Here is a 22,475-nt window from a genome sequence, read left to right as displayed (position 1 = left end):
TTATCTACTTAATACTGAATTTTCAAGTAGTGGAGGACCTATATCTATGGGAGAACTTACCTTAATTGACTTTTGACAGCAGTTTGTTAATTTCATCTTGAAGTGCTGTCAGTTGATCCAGATCTAGTTGTTTATTCCAATCTTAGTAGATATATTTCCATTTCCTTTAGAGAAAAGTGTTAATTTAATATATATTTAAGAAAGTGAAAAGAAAATTGTAGTGAAAAATAATTGGTAAGTAAATTATATTTATTATTGGTTATGTTACTATTTTAAAAACTAGTTGGTGTGGATACCATTGTAGATATCTTAACATAAAAAATGAAAAATATATTTTTACTTAAACTTTTTAATTATATTTTTACCCTGTTATTTTCCCAAAGCCACAATTCCTACAGAATTGTGATTTTATATTTTTAAAATTACATAAAAACTTTCTCTGTTATTCGGTCTAATTACTATTTTTTTTGTATTGAATAAATAACATTACCCAGTATTCCTTTAAATTAATTGAAATATTTTTTTTATCAATTATCATCTTTTAAAAAGAGAGGAAAATATGTCAATAAATAAACAGACACTTTTATTTTGCAAATTATCTTTATATTTAAAATGTTTAATTAATGTGGCCATAAATAGCAAAATAAAATTAAACAGGAAGCTTTTATATTACATTATTTATTATAGGTGTTATTACATATATTGTTCAGTAGTTATTGCTAAGATTTTCTCAAGCATTCTCAAGGATATTCAGAATTAATTTCATATTCCTTGTAGCAAATATAAAGTATAATTTGTTTGAGAGACATAGGTACCATCCCATTATATATCATATATTAGTGTACGAAAATTGGTGCAATGACTGTTAATATTTATTTATGTATAACTATTAAAATTTATTTAATAAATTGGTCATTGGCTTGTTAAAAGATGTCCGATTATAAACATAAGATGTCAAGGCAGTCCTCCTGGTTACTACTTAAACTGTATTTAAATTTAAACATTATGGTAACAGCCAGTATATTATAGTTTTAAAATTCATTGACCGTTACAAGAAATTATTCTGATAAATAAATAGGAAAAAATGATATAACGTTATGTTTAATGCATGTAACATGTAAAATAACAATTACATGGACACTTAATAGAGAACGTGAAATTATAGCATTCATTATTACTTTGCGTACTTTTTACTTAATTATTTCTATTAATTATTATTTAAATTTTCAAGATTCGTAATTTTCTTTTAAACTGTGTGCTCACTGTTTTACATAATTTTAACAATCTGCGGACAATTTCGTCATGACTAGCAATAATCTTTATTAAACCTTTTATTTATTTACCGATTTAAAAATATACTGATATCGCATGAAAGGTGTTCGTAAATATCTCAAATTTTTATTAATCAGTTAAAAAGTACTAAACTACGGCTCATAAAATTGTATTTTTTGACAGAAATATTCGGTTATCATTTTTTTAGCTTTAGGAAACCTACTTTTCTGATAAGATACCTATTGCATTGAAACTGTTTTTTCCTAATGAATGGGAATAACTTCAATTTTAATTTTTTTTTCTCAAAATACCTAAGTTGGTACATATCAGTGGATTCATTCTATTCGCAACTGGATGTATGTATATTATTAATGATATATATATATATATATATATATATATATATATATCAAAATAACTTACATAAGTTTATATGTTAATATACTGTAAAATAGAAAAAATAATTTTAAAATATTCCTAGTAAACGTGTTATGGAAATAAGGTCCCAACAGAAAAATACTTAGATTCGGTCGTTAGCACTGGACCACTCTTTATGTAATATTTTTGATAATTTTTTTATTCTGCAGAAATATTAGTAACTGAAAATACTTCAAGTGGTAATCATATTTAAATCCTCAGGGACTTACTTCTTGTGAGTACGGGCGTGGCAAACCCGAGGTGCCCTAGCTGGATGCTCACTTTGCTTCAACTTGTCTTGGGTGAGATCCCTTCTTTCCTATCGATCTTTGATCAACTTTGAGTTTCTTCCAATCTTCAATTCTATCATATTTAACAAACTTCCACTGAGATTAAACTTACTTAGAGGCCAGGATTGGCATGATTTAAAGCAAATGATTTAATCGTGATTTAAATCAAGTGATTTTTTTTTAAATTTTAATCGTGTGAATCTATAATGGTTGTCAGAAAATAATGAAAATATGCTGTTGTATATCTTTATTGAAACAGCTGTATGTTGATCAAGATAACTTCTGCCTTCTCTAATTGATTTTCTTGTTCTTTCCCAATTTCTACCGACATTTCGATCTGTAGTAAGTACTTTACACTTTGACATTAGATAATACCCTTATGATAGTAATTTCATTCACGACTTAAGACTATTTCCGAACAATAGTGTATTGTTTTATTAGGAGTAAAAATTAGACTTTTTTGACGAGGCTGTACGTTTGACGGACAAGCTATATAGTCAGACGTTACAGGGAGGCACAAAAAGTACATTTTTACTCCAAATAGAACATGCCTCTATGGAACATACTATCTTTTTCAAACGTTACAAATAATTTTGTTGTCAATTTCAATCGCTGCAAATAATATATAAAATAATACCTTATAAGTAATTATATATAGATTTGCCGCGAGACAAGACGAGACGAGATAAGAACTTATCTCGTCTTGTCTCGAAATTTCGAGATAAAACATTATCGAGACGGGACGAGACGTTTTTTTTTTCGACTTGTTTAATATATCACAATAATGCTTTATATTACCTAAGGGATATTTCCTACAGGATTGAAAAAAAATAATTATGATTTCTTTTTTGAAAATATCAAATATATTTTTTTTAATTAAACATTTTTTTGTTTAATATTTTTCTATAAAGTATATCAAATAATTTCCTATAATAATGCAGTGCGTCTCAACCCTATAACTTTTTTATTTTTTCAGATAAATAAACGGTAAAAAATAAAAAAAAAACACTAAATTTGGTATGTTAGTATATGACATAAATTAGGATTGATTGATGTATTCATTTGTTTTCAGTCACTCCTGTTTCACCGAAAATGACTACAACTTTTGATTTTTAAATGGCACCCCCGGTATATATTTACTTTATTGGATAGAAAATGACATATCAGATGTCAACTTTTGAGGAATAGCAAAATTTGACATATGATATGTCATTCTATTCAGAGTGTCAGTTTATATCGAATAATGTAAACAAATACCTAGGGTGTCATTTAAAAATCAAAACTTGTAGTCATTTCCGGTGAAACAGAAAGTGACCAAAAACAATGGAACACATCAATCAATCCTAATTTATGTCATATACTAACATACCAAATCTCATTTTTTTATTTGCATAAATAAAAAAGTTATAAGGGTGACTTTTGAGACGCACCTGGTATACACCTAAGACAACTTTAAGAAAATTAAAAAAACATTTTTTTTTCTGCCACCCTATATACGGGCATCCCTATACACACTAAAAAACATTCCCATTTCGTTTGTTTGTTTTCTTTTGAAATTTTCAATGACTTTGGAAAAACAATGGAAGTAAACATTAGCTCTAACATATATTAAGATCGACGTTGGACGTTGGACACTAAGTTGGTTCTAAGTTTTCAAATAAATTATATTTATTTAGTTAGTTTGTGGTTATTTATTCTCCATAAGCATATAACTATTAGAAAACATCACGCAATTTGATATTTATTAAAAAATCATGATTTTGCCAACCCTGTTAGAGGCACAGCCTACACATTAGACAGCTAGTCGACTTAACAAGTAACTTCGCTTATCTTCTGATATGTAACAAATTGGATTCTGAGCTCCATTAAAGCCCCGTTTATAAAAACAATTGAGATTGGTGCTTTGACTGCTTCCATGTGTACGAGAACATGTCGACTGGCTGTAAGTATAATGAATAAGCCGTAAAATTAACGAAGTAAGCATAGTAATAATTAAACTATAAATCTTATTATTAATAAACGTATTACCAAAAGAGATACCTGTATGTATTGTGTAAATTTAATTAAACCATTATTTTGGATTTAGTTTGCCTGTGGCTCTTGCGGGATCTGAAACATACCACGGATACCACGAATTGATTATATTTTGTCTCCATATTGTGTCTATATCTCCGAATTAGTCCATTCGACATAACATTATACGGTTAATATTTTAAATTATTCTGGTTTTGTTTGATTATCCAATTTCGATATTGCAAATTCGGAAAACAACATGTTGTGAACATACATTTAATATGGTTATATGTATATGTATATTCGACAAATTGTATAAAATATTATTTTTACCCTTATTCTACGGCTATGCCTAAAGAATTTAAGGTACGAAAAATACCATCAACATTATTATTCTTCTCAGAAAGATGGGTGATGCAAATAAACAGAACCATTACCAACATCCTCATTATATTCTGTTCTAGATTAATTACTCTCAATGTTCGTATTATTTACTGTTTTCTCTTATCAATCGATTCAATAAAATGTATGAATACTGAACAAACCATTATTAGCAGTTTATCGAAAATATCCTAAAATTTTGCGATAATCAAGTCCTTTGTGTTAGTTTAGGTTTTTTACCTACTATACTTCCGCATTGTATGTACTCAGATAGTACACAGACAACAATTGTTTCTGTCGTAACTTTATTCCTTTATTTTAGAGGTTGGTTATTTTCAAGTTCATTCAAATATTATTTATCATCTGTTAATTATTATTATCATGCATAACTGAAAAACAAGAACTTTTTCTATACACGTGTGCGTAATGTTTTAAATATATTTTAAATATCTTTTTTTTTTCATTTAAATTAAAAATCATTCCACATCAGTTGACAATATAAATTAAATTTCAAACGGCCTAAAGAGACCCTTAATTCAATTTTGATCATATTTATTTTGGGAGATTTTTTTAAAATAAACTTTATAAAAAAAAGAAAATAAGTTTCTTCCTGTAAGCTTCCTTTCGTTTAAAGCGTGGTGACAGTCTTGAAAGTGCTTTTCCCGATTATATTTCTCGGTGCTCCTGAAAAATTCAGCGGGAATAATAATTCAGGAATATGTTCAGGCCTCTGTACAAATTTATTCGATGTGAAATGACAGCCTGTCAAACCGCAATTTCGTTTCGTTGCTGTATTTTCGTGTTTCCCGCTAATGGCATATCCATCAATATGTTTTTCTGCTCAAAATTCATTAGTATAGTAGGCTAAAAACATATTTTGTTAATCAATAACTCAAGTCTAATTAGGATTTTTTTACATTTTTACATATTTTCTATTTGATTTTTTTTAGTATTTTCTATATTTTTTGCGCTTTTTTATTTATCATTATAGTTCCTTTTTTTCTAATAATGTTGTCTTCATATTTTCGTATAATTACTTCTAAATATTTTATCTTTGGACTAACAAGAATTTGTATTAAGGCTGCTTTTGTGGGATCGTATAAAAGGTCAAAGTGAATAAGGCATTAGAAAAATCTAATCAACTACTTTGAGAAATTTATTTTCTATACGTGTCACGACTTACAAATAATATACATTTAATCTGGACTACCACATGTAGTTCTACTGATACAGGGCGATTCACTAATTTGGAATAAATTCGGTAAAACAAAGATTTTTTTTGAAGCACGTAAAAAGCTGCTATATGTTTTTTTTTATTTCATATTATTCAAGTTAAGGAAGATTTTAAATCAAGTGAAGGGGAGGGGATGTACTGAAATAGAATATACCCGAATCCCGAATATACAGGGTGGTCCGAATTGACCGGGAAACTTTGTCAGTGTATGTTCTAAAATGATTCGTTTCGGAAATACAGGGTGTAGAAATTTCATTTTAATTTCGAGGTTTTCTAAATAATTTTTGATCTATAGTCGATATTTGGGTGAAAATTGGTGTCTTTGAGTTTTTTGGCATGAGAAAATTGATTTCGATATCAATATGACCCCTACTTGTAGGGGGCGCCATCTATATGTTCTTTAACTCTTTGAAGAGTAATAAATTTTCGTCCATACCTGTATAAAACTACCCAAGATATTTGTAACAGAAATAATCAATACATGTCATCATTGAGGAAAATTAAACGTGTTAACTTGTAGATGGTTATTAGACTCAAATAATAAATTTGAAATATTTTTGTGCTATACATAATTTTGTCTAAAAAAATTTGATTAATGTAAAAAAATAAAAAGTTTCCAAATTTGTCACTTTGGTTCGGTTTGGCATAGTTTACGTGACATGTACTGACTATTTCTATTTCAAATATCTTGAGTGCGGTTACTTGTAGCGATTTCTACCAAGGTTACTTTTTTACGTAGAAAATTACGGAAATGTATATTTTTTCACTCGGTAGTTTATACAGGTACGGACAAAAGTTATTACTCTTCAAAACAGTTAAAGAACCTGTAGTTGCATGTGAAAAACTCCCAGACACCAATTTCCATCCAAATATCGACTATAATTAATTCATAAATTATTTGGAAAAACCTAAAATATAACTGAAACATCCTGTATCTCGTAAACGAATCATTTTTGGACATACGGACTTTTTTTACTTAAATTTATCTGCAGAATATTCTGCCGAAATTTCCGAATACAATTCAGACCACCCTGTAGATTTCAATTTTTTTTTCAGTTATTTTTGGTGGTGTTATATTTATTTTTGTTTGACTTAATATTTATTTTCTAAAATGTATACATATACAGGGTGAATCACTGTTGTGACAGAGCTCCATATCTGAAGTTCTGTATTAGATGTTTAACTCATTGAGTGTTTCTTTATTATATAACCATCGTCTGTAGATATTTAAAAGATGCGTAGAGGGTGATGTAACTTTTGATTATTTGTGTCTTTTGTTGTATTTGGGGGTGATTTTATGAGGATAGTTGGGATTAATGTCAAATGTAGTAGTGTTAGAAGTGTAATTGGTAAAAGAAAACGTGGGTGACGAGGCATTACAACCCCCGGAGTAAAAAAGACAAAAATTGGCATTGGAACATTGTCTTTTGGTGTTAGTATCGATATGTGCGCAAAACGTGTTGCGCGTGTCTTCATTCACATTTTACCAAGTCGATAACCATACTTGTATCAGACTTAGATTCCGTTGGCAGGAGACTGAATTTTGCGTTTTTCCTCATCAATCCACGTATTTCCGCTCATCGAATACCGGTATGTACGCTCATCTTCACCTGCATGAACAATCATTTTTTCTGCTATTCACTCAGCCCTTGTTTCAATTAACGATTTTTTCCATGCTAGCGGTTTTTTAACTTGCATCAATCGGCAGTAGTTCCGCACTCTTCAAGAAAATATTTTATTATTTAGCATAAGGCAAAATATTTTCTGTGACTGTTTTGTTTTTGGTGTCTGGATATTTTTATTTTTTTAAGTATTACATTTTTTTATATAATCCTGGAACGATCAAAGTGTGTCAAGGGTATTAAAACTAGGTCAGAGGGAATTTTCTTCATTTGACACTTTCTTAAATAAGCATCAAATAAATTCATCCAAAAATTTAAGCCAAACATTCTAAGATTTCGATAAATATTTTCTTAAATACGTCATAACCTGTGGGTTTACACCGCATTATGACAAGATGTACATCTCATATTTACATCTCCATTCATCTTAATCAACCCCATCGCTTCTTGAGAAAAATCGAACTCAAATACGTTAAAATTTAATGTAATATTTCGTACAGATTTTGTATTTTTTTAAGTCCCGTTCATTTTACTGAAGGAGAAAATTATTTTATTTCACCCAACAGTTTGGAAAAGAGCTTAATTCAATGCTTACTTTTGTTAGAAGCTTCAGGTTAAATTTATTATGTATCTTTGAAGAAATACTTCTTAAGATAGAATCTTTTCATATCTTACCCGGTTTATAACTCTTGCTAATCTTTTGTTGATCTTAAATTTATTTAATACCCGGGATTAAAACCCTCTGTATTATTTTAGATTTTCTTTGAAACCCATTTTTTTGTCTTTTAAAAAAATATATTTTTAAATATCCGTACTGTATTTTGCAATAATGTTTTTATTTTAGAGTTTTAATATGATTGTGTTTCGAGCGTATTTTGCTAATAAGTATTGAATTTATAATAATTCTCTAACAGGTTGACATAATGCAATAAAAAGCTTTCGACGGCCTATTTACTGTTTAATATCGCGTAAATATAATATTAATATATTTTGAATTAAAATAAGATTTAATGGTCATCAATATAATAAAACATAAAAGCATAAAGTGTTAAAAGCAGAATTTATATTAAATCTGAACGAACTTGTTTAATAATAATTATTACAAAATTCACTTTGGCGAATTGTTATTTAAAAAAGTGGTATAATAATTGATATTTAATAAATTAACAGTAGTTTTATTTCATACAGAGGAATAGTAAACTAAAATACTTTCAATCATTTTTTGCTTTAAATAAGAATGTTATCACTAAGGACATATGCAGCATTAAGTGACAACAGGAAATAATAAAGATAATTAATTTGAAATACAGATTTCAGTAAATTGAACCCTTTCTATCAATTTCAGCAGTACGCTCATTAACCGTTCTTTTATTTTAAAATTTCTTTTATTCGCGCTTTTTGTCGCAGGTCAAAATTGAGACTAAAAACAAGATGGCGTTTGCCGGGCTGAAGAAACAACTTAATAAATGTAATCAGGTAAGTTAGACGTAGTTTCGAAGTTTTTCCGAGATTTTAACTTGTTTTCTTTTTCTTGGACAGTATGTCACGGAGAAAATGGGGGGCGCTGAAGGAACCAAACTGGATCTGGATTTTATGGATATGGAAAGAGTAAGTTTTGCATTTTTTTATTCATAAAATGACATAACACGTGATTTTGATGAAATCATAAAAGTCATATTTGATTGTATTTATTGATGGCCAGACTGCTCTTCGGTCTTCGTCTCAGTCTTGCTCAAATAGCAAGACCGAGTCCGCCCAGTGCAAGACTTCCGCAAAACAAAACCAACCAAAGTCTTACATTTTTTTTCACGTTTATGTGATATAAGAAATTACGTATGTTCAAGATTATTATTTTAATTTATTATAAATAGTGTTCCCCCGGTTATTGCATAAAATTTTAAAGAAAGAAATGCTGATTCAATTTTAAAATATTTTGAAAAATAAAAAAATCAGACAATACCTGTAATAATTTCTTTCTATAAAATTGTATTAAAAAACCGTGAAAATCTATTAAAAATGCAAGACTTTCAAGAGTCTTGCACCAAGATCAAGGGAGTCTTGCTCATCACTAATTGTATTTTAAATAGTCAATTTATTAAATTGAATTGAACTATCTATCGATAGAGCAAAAAATCAACTTTTAAACACCTACGTTCATTCAAAAAAACCTCTGAGTGAATGACCTGTAGAATAAATTTATTAGGTTCCAATATGGTTATTATAAAGCTGGGGAATGTAGGTAGTCTGTGAATAATAAGAATAATAAATAATAAACATTTTTTGTATATCCAAAGAAGATGCAAACCTACTGATATTTTTTTTTGCAATTAAGAATTACGCAGTTTGAAAGACTTACCTATACAGGGTGGCAATGTTAAAAGTAGTTATCGGAAATATCCAGGGTGAGTCTTAAAAAAGGGTGGTAGGTCTTGATAAAAGGAACATATTTTCTCTTTACCGTTTTTCAAATAAGTCCAAAATAACCGAGTTATTTTACTTTGAAAATTTGCAAAAAATTGATTTTTTGCTTAAATTTTCAGAACCACTGGATCTTTTCTGGGTTTTCTTTCTTCTAAATTTAGTCTACTATCTATGGTGTCATATTATCAAGAAATTATGATTTTTAACTAAAACTACAAAAAATTAAATTTTCAAAAAAAAATCGCAAAAAAAACTCTTAATCGTATTTCTGCAGTCGAAATATACTACCTCTAAAAATATTTGCATTTATTTTAGACTCACCCTGTATATTAGAAAGGATAAGGTTCTTGTTGATTCACCCCACCTGATCTATTATAAGATTTTTTTTAATACAAACCCACCTTATGTGGCATCATTCGTTTTTTAGATATCATCAAAAAAATGCCATCTATCTTCTCTCTATAGCTGCATCTTTTATCTAAATATCTGTATTTGTCTTTCAGAAAACAGACGTCACGGTAGAGTTAGTTGAAGATCTCCAAATTAAAACCAAGGAGTTTCTCCAGCCCAACCCGACAGCCAGAGCAAAAATGGCAGCCGTCAAAGGCATCAGCAAACTCAGCGGTCAGGCCAAGTCCAACACTTACCCCCAACCGGAGGGTGTGCTTGGAGACTGCATGCTTAGCTACGGCAAGAAGCTGGGAGATGACAGCATGTTCGGGAACGCGCTGGTTGAAATGGGCGAATCCCTCAAACAAATGGCCGACGTAAAATACTCGCTTGACGATAATATTAAGCAGAACTTTTTGGAACCTCTACATCACCTGCAGACAAAAGACTTGAAGGAAGTAATGGTAAGTCATTTAAGGATAAAGTTTCACTCCAACATTTTTTATATTACTTTTCTGTTATTTTTTATTAGCACCATCGGAAAAAACTACAGGGCAGACGATTGGATTTTGATTGCAAGCGGAGACGCCAAGCCAAAGGTAAGTTTGATGTATTTTTTTTTTGATACAAGAGACATTCGACAGTGTCAGATAAAAAAACAAACATTTTTTATATAATTTTTTTTATTACCTTAACAATAAATTTCATATAAACAAACGGTTTGTTTTAAATATACAGCTTTTGAAACCTCCAAAACGTTTTTTTTATAGACTCTTAAGTCCTGCTACTAAAAAGTGGACACCCTGTATAGTAGAGTTACTACTGTGATACGATTCTAATTCTGTCACATTATAATATGTAAAGATTATGAACTAATGAATAAAAGAGAATTTAAGAAAGTATTTTTTCAGTGTAAATTCGACCTAATAAAAATGTATTTTGTTTCCGATGATTGTCGAGTGTCTCTACTGTATATTTATCTGAAAATTATTAATAAAAATTATGGAAAAAAACGATTTTAGTGTATGTTTTCTTAATTAAGCAGATTAATAAAAATTCGCGCTTAAAATAGAGGAAATGTCTTATTAATATCAGCAGGCGTTTCACAGCTTTATGGTATCTACTAATGGCTTATCTTATTAAACCTCCAACACTTTTAAAGTACGTTGAAACAAAGCCATAAAAATACCCATTTACGTTTAAGAAAAGCTGTAAAGGTTCCGTTATCCATGTAAGGAACATTATGTAATTAATAAAATATTTACACTTGCCAATTATTTTGTTTATATTAATTTGTTATCAAAAACGATATTTTTCCATAATTTTTATATTAAAAACATCATCGTTCGGTTAATTTGAGGGTTTAATTAATACATCAAAACAGTTCTTATAGAAGCCCTACAAATGGATGCCGTGTTTCTTGCATCTGAACAGATGTTTTAACACACGCGGAGATTTTATTTTTGAAATTTTATCTTCTAGCCTACAAAGGCCTGTTATAAATACGCCTTTCCTTAGTTGTGTTAATGAAGACATTATTTAATTCGAAGATGATGTTTTTTTTTCTTCTTTATGCGTAAGCATTAGGCCGAAAAATTATTTCCGCATGTTTTATTATTTAAGCGTCAAAGGGAATGTTTAGTCCTTATTCAAGTCCTGTTAAAAGCCATAGCGCTGGGCATGGTACGTTATTTTATTATTTATTTACTACAGAATAATAAATACAGAAGCCCGTAAAGTTTAGATTTCTATCAATTTTTTAAATAATGTATATTTCTCCGGAATAATATGTTAAAATTATATTAAATGGCAATTTATTACACATAATATTACTGTCTTCCAATGGGTGCTAATATTTTGAAGGCTGGTAGATCTCGATAAAAGAAGCACATATTTTTTCTTTGCCGTTTTTCAAATAAGTCCAAAATAACCAACTTATTTTACTTTGAAAATTTCCAAAAAATGACTTTTTCCTTAAGTTTTAAGAACCACTGGATCTTTTTTGGGTTTTCTCTCTTGTGAATTTAATTTAACTACATATGTTGCCATATTATCAAGAAAGTATGTTTTTTAAATAAAAACAAAAAAAATGTTTCAAAAGTTCTTAATTTTCAAATATTTTTTTTTTCGCGAAAAAATCACCAATCGTCGTGTTTCTGGAGTCGAAATATGCTACCTCTTAAAATATTTTCACTTATTTAAGACTCACCCTGTATATCATTAATTTACAGGATTCCGTCTTTTATTTTACACACAATGTTGTACTTTATACGTTTTAACTGACCAAGTGAGACGTCATATTTAGACCGGTCTTTAGAGAACTTATTTTTTTCAGGAGATTTACATTGTTGGTTCTGTATTGTTTATTCTGTACTTTGTTTATTTAGGCTCTTTTTATTATTGCTAGATTGTTTTAGAGCGAGAATTGCCTAGAAATTTAAATTTTAAAATTTTATTTTGCATTTTTTTTTTAAATTTACAAAATGGTTAAATTGCTTTCGGTTTTCGGTTAGCGAGTTCATTTTAGCTTTTCCTGATTTAGGAGACTTATTTTTTCCAGTCCGCTTGCTCCAAGGTAATTTTTCCAAGTTATTTCTCCACTTTGCGGAAGAAAATTTCAGATTATTTTTGCGTCAGAATAACTTTTCATTATTTTTCCCTCTTAATATCGGTATTTAATAAATTCAATTTCCAGATATGGCACTTATAAAACTGTTTTGAGACTTGCACTAAATTAGCTTTTTCAATTAGTATTTCGTTTGAAGCTTTCAAAGTTTTCAAATGAAGAAGAACAAGTTCCTCTCGATTTATCACAATTAAAAGTTACTGTCGTTTCTAGTTTTTTCAGATTATTCCAGAAGTATTTTAATATCTTCTTATTAAAACTGAAGTTTTATTATTAAAACTTTTTTATAACAGATATAAACGGTTATCAGATAAGAGTAACTAATATTAACATTTTGGGTTAATTAAATTTTTAAATTTCGTTTTATTTAGTGTTACTTTCTTACCTTTGTAATATGTACGACAGTAAGTAAACGTGTATAATATACGTTTTTTAATATTATATTTTAACTCTTTTCTATATTAAAATTAATGGACTATTTGTTTATAAATATGATACTGTTGAAATAGTATAAATAAAAATTAGATGAGTTTGCTGGCCCGGTACAGAGCATAATGCAGCATTTCAACGTGTTAGATAAAAATAAACTTTTCAATTATTGTCAATAATATAACTGAGTTTACATTTGAAACACGGAACGCAACGAAAATATTTTCATATTTTTCAGTTCATCATAAAGAGAGAAATATCGGATTTCGTTTTTTTTTCGTTATAATTGATTTAAAGCATATTATTTCATGGCATGGAATCCAGAGATATTATTTTCTACTATTTTAGTAGTTCTAACCGAACGATATAAACTTTTCCAATTTTCACACAAGCCTGGAAAATAAATTTATTCTGGACTATTTCTGTTACAAAAACAAAACATGGTCTGTCACGTTAACGGTTTCCGAAGTTTTCTATTGAGAAAGTAGAAATGGAAAATTTGTCCGAAAGTGTGGTCCAGGCGTCTTTAAGGAAGAGACAAGTTTTTTTCAACCTCGGAAAAGAGAGATTAAAATTGAGAGAAAATAAAAATCGTATCGAAAAACGAGTAATATCGTTTTAATTAATTTTCCAGCTGGAAAAGTTTCTGGTATTTGCTAGAGCAGATTTTAATAAGCTTTTATATTTTAAGACTGGTGAAAAAAACGAGACAAATTCATTTCAGATTTAATTTCTTATAATCCTATAACAGAGCTGAATCTGTCTGGAAGTACACCAGTTTTGTATTAATTTATTTGTTTATTATTTTGGCATGAGCTTCTATTAATTTTGCATGTTTTTTTTTATTTTGGCCTGTTAACTACCTAACAGGTTCAAATATTGCAGATGAGGAAATTAAGACAGCCGAAGAAAAATTCGCAGAAAGTCTCCATCTTGCTCAAATGGGCATGTTCAACTTATTAGAAAATGATGTAAGTACTAATGAAAAAAAAACTTTTGTTGGGAAAATACATAAATAAGGATTTCTTGTTGTTATGTAATACATATTAATATTTCATTTTTTTTTGTTATAAAAATTGTGGAGCAAATAAATCTTGAAAACCAGAAATCGTTTGACGTTGCTTAACATTTTCTTATGTCAATATTTTAGGTGGAACAAATTTCTCAACTGACAACTTTTGCTGAAGGGTTATTGGATTATCACAGTCAGTGCACAGAAGTTCTTCGAACGCTTACTGAAACGTTACAGGAAAAGTAAGTAACCTTTTTTTCTCATTTCGACCCTCAGAAAACAATATCAGTTATGCAAACAATCCGGCCTATCTGTTTTTTTTTCTGGAAAAACAAACAAGAATTTATGTTCGACTTTCTTTTTTGTGGATGCTTTAAAAGTTATAAGGCCTTTATATTGTTTATTTAGGGTTCAGTTCCTTTTTATCCCCCTAGTCAATAAAGATTTCTCTCATTTAATGTACCACGAGTTATTGTAATATTTCTTTTATGAATTTTAGGAAAGAAGAAGCAGCTAGTCGTCCTAAGGTAGAATTCGTACCGAAAACTTTATCTGACTTGAACATTGAAGGCGTTTCTGTGGCAGACGGATACAATGGTACACATTCCAGTCAGTTAAGCCTAAATAATCACAATTCGGGTAACAATATTTCTAAGAACGGTCAGAATCAAACCTATAATGGGTGGCACCAATTTTCGAGGCCAGCGCCCAAGACGGCCCCCATTAAACATCACATGCCTCCACCCGATCCTTTCGATCCTTGGAGTTTTCCTCAAGGTATTTTTCGTTTGTTTTCTTTTTAGTTTTATTATTAGTTTTTGTATGATAAGTTTGTTTAATTTTATTTTACTAACCCCTTTAATTTGTTTTAATTCATTGTTAAGTTGATTTGTTTGTTGGATATTCGTTTGTGAATACTGCATATACAGCTGTCGTTCGCCATTCATAAAACATGTATAAAACACGGTAAGGTATCCTCGTATATGTATTATTTATACAGGGTGACAATTTTGAAAAGTAGCATTCGAGAATATCTCTTGAAAAAAAATATTATCAGGAAGATATCAAAAACATATCTGGGAGTTGGAGGTTTTATAAGATTTTTTGTGTGATGAGCACTTTAAAAAAGTTTATTCTTTAGTTATTTTACAGGGTGAGTCTTAAATAAGTGCAAATATTTTTAGGGGGGGGGGTATATTTCGACCCCTGATTTCAACGTCTATGTGTTTTTTTGTGATTTTTTTTTTAATTTGGAATCATGAAAAAAAAAAATGGGATTTTTTTTTAATTTTTAGTTAAAAAACATAACATCTTCATAATATGGCAACATAGGTTGTAGATTAAATTTACAAGAATGAAAATTCAGAAAATATCCAGCGGTTCTCAAAATGTAAGCGGATTTTTTTTTATATTTTCAAAGTAAAATATCTGGATTATTTTGGACTTACTTGAAAAAGGGCGAAGAGGAAATGTTTCTTTTATCGAGATCTACCAGCCCTGAAAATATTTCCTCTTATTTAAGACTCGCCCTGTATATAATAATTTTATTGTCCAAAAGTGTGCCAGAAAATATATGTATAGGTGACATTTGATCTTTAAGTATTATATGTTGAACTAAAAATCGAAATAATTTTATATATGAAAAGTTAATATATATATATATATATATATATATATATATATATATATATATATATATATATATATATATATATATATATATATATATATATATATATATATATATATATATATATATATATATATATATACAATTAGGGACAATATGGCATTGTATTATAAAACCAAATGTCTCCACATCATAATTGACCTCAATATCCCCATAATACATATTACAAATGTCTGTAAAAATGGCATAGGTAAACTAACATCCTTTGTACTAAATGAACGCAGAACTAAGGTTCTCTGAAATTAATTTCAGCATTAATTTTACTCTATAAATAGACTTCGAAATTAAATTTCGAATATTAGTTTATTTACGAGAGCTCCTAAAAGCAGTATTTGCTAATATATAATGATTCAAAGGAAAATCAAGGTAAAAGGGAGATGATGTTAAACGGTCGAGGATCGAGTCAACCTAATAAATAATTCAGAAAAGCCTTTGAAACATTAATAACTTCAGTATAAGGTTATTTTTATTTTCAGTTTTTCTCTTTTTATTTTATTTTTGAACCTATTTCCCTTGATGTCCCACTCCATTCATTCAGGAATATATAATATAAATAAAATACTCACGAACAGTTTTATGAAAGTATTCTTATATTTAGACTTCTGTATGGAAATGTAAGATTGTGTAGATTAAATTTTCAATTGTGTTTATTTATTTTCTTGCTGTAAGCAAGAACTTAATAAGTACACATCACATTATTTGTTTTTTCGTTTCTTCAAAGAAAAATTGACTGGTTTATAAAAGACTATTCACTATCTGAATATTATTCATTTCAGTGAGGTTTTTTTATAAAGTTTTACCCAATTAACAGGCCACAATTTTTCTTTGAGAGAACAGCTAATTCTAATGTACATGCCTGTAGTGTAGCCTGTGTTTTGAAGATCTCTTTATCACTAATAACATGTTAATAATAATTAAATTTAAATACGATTTTTTTAATCTTTTATCCAGAAAATATCAGGCTACGCCTATGGTATGTATAATATGTGTGCACATATATAGCGACTATTTTTAATCAGCAACAAGTAAAACACGGCAATTCTTGAATTATCCGTAATATGTTTGCGAAATGTACAGCAGAAAGTTCTGAAACGATGCGTCAATTTAAAAATGACGTCGTATTTTTACGTTTATGTCTTAAAATAGTTAGAAAAACACAAAAGTCACTTTATTGGCCGGCATCCAGTGGTACGCGTTAGGAAAATATGTTTTCTACTATTTCTTACTTGTTCTGTGGTGTTAACTGTATAAGTGTTGATCGGAGAAACGTATTTCAATAGTTATTGTTGTTTATTGTTAAAAATATGACGATGACTTCGCTGCTAGAGCGTTTTCCTTCTCTGTCTTTCTGCTTGAGTTGTTGTACTGATAAAGATGTGTTGCTAGGCTCTTCGCAAGTGTCTTCTCCTCAACACAAGCCACAGCAGCTAGAGCTGCATCCAGGACAGCACTCTGCAAATGGTAACTTTTGCTACCAGCAATTTGCTTGCTTGTGATTGTTTTTTTTTTCGCTTCACTTTACCTATTTTTTGTTATATTTTCAATAATTACACCGGTTCTCTGTGTGTTCTATTAAAATTTCTTTTTATTACCTATATAAATAAAAATGTAGTTGCAACATTTATAGTTATAAGGGCGTTATTTTTATACTTCTAGGTTGTGCATGTCGTTTAAGGTATATTTTTCACAAAAATATTAATTAATATGACGTGGATGTAAAAGCAAGAAATTTAAGCCTGATAAATACTGTACAAAGTACATTGTAATATGTTACGTTTTTATTGTGAATTTCTTATTTTAATTAATAAATGTGTTTAATATTTTTGATAAAAAATTAGGTTTTCATTATACAGGGTGAGTCTTAAATAAAAATACATATATTTTTAGGGGTAGTATATTTTGACCTCAGAAACACGTCTATAAGGGTTTTATCGGGATTTTTTTTTTATTTGGAATCTTTTGAAAAATTTTGGATTTTTTTTTTAATTTCTTGTTATAAAGCATGTCTTCATAAAGGTGCGTTCGCACCGGCTGCGCGCCCAAAACATTTTTTTACCATATACTTGTGAAGTGTATTTTTGAGTGCGCACTAAAGTATATGTTAAAAAAATGATTTGCGCGGCGCAGCCGGTGTGAACGCACCTTAATATAGCAACATAGGTAGTAGATTAAATTTACAAGAACGAAAACCCAGAAAAGAAAATTTAAGGGTAAAATTAATTTTATTGAAATTTTCAAAGTTAAATATCTCTCGTTATTTTGGACATATTTGAACACGGTAAAGAGAAAATAAGTTTCTTTTATCGAGATCTACCAGGCCTGAATATATTTGCACTTATTTAAGATTTACCCTGTATATAGTTTTAAAATTTTGTATCTTCTAACGAAGCTACATTTACTGTATAATGTGACCATTATAATTTATTTTACATTAATTTTATTTTAAATAGTTTTTACATTAATTTTATTTTATATTGGTTTATTTAGTTATATTCATACGTCAAATTACATTGTATAAGAAATAGTCTAATAAGTATGTTATTTATTTTTAAAAGTTAATTGGATATTCTGAAACACTTCCTTCCTCAAAATTGATACAAAAAAAATACATAAATATATTTTAGCATCACCATTGCCGTCCCCCATGAAGTCACCAGCCAAAACTCCAATGAACAGACAAGCCTGCTGCACAGCCCTCTATGATTTTGAAGCCGAAAACCCTGGAGAATTAAGCTTTAAGGTAAACAGTCTATGTTTATATTCACGCCTACTACGACACTTTTATTTTGCACTGCACTGGCAAGTATTTTGAATTGATTAAATGCCAGTTTTAACTTCGTATTCTAGAAGTATAAATTTTAAAGCAGATTTTGCGACGCAATTTTTTACTAAAAGTAATTAAAAAAATAAAACTTTAGTTTTAGAAATCGTCTGTCTCGTTGAACATACATTTTATAGACTTGTTTACAGTTAAATAAAACATTAATTCACCACAGGACACAAAAACACTTTACTTTCGCACTGGACTCGCTTTCGCTAACCATGTTAGCATCATCATTAGCATCATCAGTAGATGATTAAGACTTAAGTTGGTTAGCGAAACGCGCGCAAAGTGCAAAACTAAAGTGTTTTGCACTGAGCGCGTGAACACTGTGAATTAGTGTTTTATTTAGCAAGGTTCCAACCCTCAACTGTAATTTAGTGTTTACAGTTGTTTAATTTTTTTATTGTTTTATAGTAAAGCCCCATATAAACATAACATTTTATCGGTCCGTTCTGCCTGTCAGTTAAAGCGGAAGAGCTTCTAGATGTTACGTTTATGATAATTGCCTTTTTAATTTTAGGAAAATGACATGATCGTTCTTCTAAATAAAATCGATGAGAATTGGTACGAAGGCAGTGTTGGGGGTCGCACAGGATATTTTCCAGTGAATTACGTGAAAGTCGACGTGCCACTTCCATAGACCAGTAACCTCAAAATATCCAATCAATTTCCGCAAGATGAACAACTTCCTATAATTTATTTTTGTATATTGGCTCTGATATTAACACATAATTTTTTGTGTCGTTTTGTGATAAGTATCCTTTTTTATTACTTCATTTTATCTTTATTTCACACAATTGCAAAGTTGCGTACCTCCGTTCTGTCATATTATCTTTTTTTCTATGTTAAATACCTCCGGACATTAGATTTTATTTTCTATCTATCGCCGTGTTGTTTTTAATTAACTACACTGGCCAATGTTTTATATGATAAAATTTAGTGATATGGTCTCTAGTCAACAAATAATGCGAGGTATTTGATATAATTGCTTTTAACAATTTAAAAAAAGCTTATCCGTAAAGATTAAATGATAATTACGAAAGAAAAATAGTCATTTTAAAAAAATTGGTACGTTTCTGCAACTGCACGATGTTAAGATGGGTAAAAAGTTTCGAGAAATTTGCCTTTTTGCTTAAATATAAGACTGGCAACAAATAATGCCACATCTCGACGTAAAAAATCTAAAATATTTTGCTAACAATTCCGCTGAGCATTTAAGTTTTAGTTTAATCGATTTTAACAAAAACAAATAGGTTTAAGGTATCGAACTGAATTTTTTCATATTTTCAAATTGAAATAAATCTTCCTAATATAATTTAGTTGCAATTTGTATATAATGATGAATATTATAGTGTATAAAGTAATTTCTTTTTTAGTTTTTAATTTAATAAATTAAATTGTGTAATAAACTGATGTGCAGTTGATAGTTTTGATGGCTATACAGGGCGAATTATAATTAGTTTGAATTACAATCCTTTTTTTATAAAACACAAATCAGTAACCTTAACTCCATAGAACAAAATTGTACATTGTAATTTGCCCTATATGAAAATAAAATGATAATTACTAAGATTTACTCATAAAAACTTAAGTTGTATATATTTTTTAGTAACTTAGATTAGTTTTAATACTGACATAGTTTATATTCTCCTTTATACTGTGAACGCTAAAAATTTTGAGGATGATAGGAATTTTATAACAAATATCTTTAAATTATTAAAACGCGAATATTACTAAATGGAAATAAAAAATAAATGTATATTTTAAACGTTGTGAGGTATATTCGAAGGATTGTGTAACCGTTTAAGGCTTTTATAATAAAATCATTATCATTAAAATTTATATTGTAATCATAAACTTTTACACATTTCTTCTCTATAGTGTGTTCTATGTCTTTGGTTGGTTTTTCTCTATGGAAATCGGGAAAATAAAACAAACACTATTGAATAACTTGCTATTATCACATAATGTTTTAATATATTTTCACTTCTGTGATAATAAAATAGATCTTGTTCAATTATTAGATATATTTAATTACTTCAATAATTTTGAAAAGAATTTTTAAAGGCATGTTGTCTTTAATTTTTGTTTTATTTTCAACTATACCATTTGTGTATTCCAGAAGTGGATTCAATATTGATATTAGTACCAAATAAGAGTTATTAAATTTTACTATTTATATTTGTTATACATTTCATTTTTGTTATATGAATATTGATTTTTACCAAAATCCCTCTTTGAATCCACTACTGACATAAACTAAAATAAAATAAGCAAGCATACTGAATACAGGACACATGATCACAAATGATATGTACAAGTTGATTCTAGTTTTCACATTTATTTTAGAAAATATAAATATGATATTATATAAACAGAATAAATGGCAAGAACTAGATTTGATTCATACTTCGATGTCTGTTTTCTGTATAAAACAAAATATATAAAAAGTTATTGCATGATATGGACTCAGTGTTAAAAAAAGAAATAATAAAAACTCTAAAAAAATTTCTGTTGATGTTCTTTAAATGTAGAGTAAAAATTTTCTGCTATTAACTTTTTATCTTATATGTAAAAATCCATATTCAGAATATTCCTTCTTTATAATTATAAAATCATTTTATAAAACCGTTTCTTTCGGATTATATAAGCCTGTTAAAAAAATAAAGAAGTTTATTCCATTTTGTTAAAAAAAATATAATTAATATAACATTTTTGGCTTGAAATTGCCAAATTACAAAAGATATCATCTATTAGAATTTGCTAGATGTTTTTAATGGTGTATAAATTTTAATACCAGATAAATTAGACAAAGTATACTTGGTTTGATTTTTGTTTCTTTTTCCATTTTCGCAGTAGTGGCCTAAGATTTATTGGCAAAAGAGCTTGAGCTATAAACAGACTTATAAAAGGAAAACAAAATTAAACCCTGTATAATTTGCATTAAAAATTCGTATTTATCATCTGGTTAAAGACAATACTTTAGATGTAAAAAATTATAATAAGCATTTGATTAAGGACATTGTTATATAAGTTGCAAGGGTTATCCACAAGCATACAGAACATTGTAACAAAAGTTTGATGATAGGCTTTTTGTTATTTCTGTTAAGTACAAGAAATTTAATCGCGTGTATCTTGTGGATGGCCTAAATATCCTTAAAAAACCCTACGATGTTTTTATTGTAATCTATATTAACTTACTACTTATCATATGGTGTAATATAAAATATACTACTATTTAGAGTCCTAACAGTTTCTTACAAACAGGTCTCGATATTACTGTTAAAAACAAGATAAATGTAGTGTTAATTTAAATTGTTCAAATAGTTTCCAAAGCAATAATGCATTTTCTCAAAAATCTCGGAGCAGTTTCAGTTTTGAACGTCAGCATACATGTTTCAAATAGAAACAAACGTAGGGTATGAAAAAACATATTGCTAGTTTTGTGTGCCTATATAAATATAAATATTTGTCATATATTGTCCTATTTAAACCATGTATTTTGACGTTGAAAACTCTGCAAACTTTCTCTTCTGTCTAAAGAAAAATGAAAATATTGTCAGCAGCACTGTTTTATATTATTTTTATACACATTTCAATTATTATTTATTCAAAAGGCCATATATTTCGTTTAAGCAAGTTACCAAATACTTTTAAATATTGTTAATACACATGTATACATTTTAAATGTTACCGTATTTGTGCATTAATAAAAAAATGTGTCACAGTTAATCATTTATCAATATCCCACCAAGAAATATCTACAATATAATTATTTATTTTATTTTTATTAATTATATAATATCGGGTATACACAAGTTTTAGAAATAATGGAATTTTGGGATACTCTGTTT

General features: G+C 28.6%; 1 protein-coding gene across 5 annotated transcripts; it reads left to right on the top strand.

Annotated features, from left to right (window-relative positions):
• The first annotated feature begins 88 nt into the window (after window positions 1–88).
• On the top strand, window positions 89–22,339 carry LOC115876754 (endophilin-A). 5 transcript variants are annotated; one of them, XM_030892663.1, is made up of 11 exons: window positions 89–234; window positions 8,637–8,705; window positions 8,769–8,837; window positions 10,154–10,504; window positions 10,573–10,639; window positions 13,981–14,066; window positions 14,246–14,349; window positions 14,607–14,884; window positions 17,184–17,258; window positions 18,422–18,537; window positions 19,142–22,339. In XM_030892663.1, the coding sequence occupies exons 2-11, from the start codon at window positions 8,661–8,663 to the stop codon at window positions 19,259–19,261; spliced, it is 1,311 nt and encodes a 436-aa protein (XP_030748523.1). In that variant the 5' UTR covers window positions 89–234; window positions 8,637–8,660; the 3' UTR covers window positions 19,262–22,339. The 5 variants fall into 5 exon arrangements, with proteins under 5 accessions (XP_030748523.1, XP_030748525.1, XP_030748521.1 ...); XM_030892665.1 differs by having other exon boundaries at window positions 13,966–14,066; window positions 14,607–14,704; XM_030892661.1 differs by having other exon boundaries at window positions 13,966–14,066.
• The last annotated feature ends 136 nt before the right edge of the window (window positions 22,340–22,475 follow it).

This window comes from Sitophilus oryzae, unplaced genomic scaffold (genome assembly GCF_002938485.1).
Source record: "Sitophilus oryzae breed Bouriz unplaced genomic scaffold, Soryzae_2.0 scaffold_1440_pilon_pilon, whole genome shotgun sequence".
Lineage (NCBI taxonomy): Eukaryota > Metazoa > Arthropoda > Insecta > Coleoptera > Curculionidae > Sitophilus > Sitophilus oryzae.
This window is presented reverse-complemented; position numbering and strand designations above follow the sequence as displayed.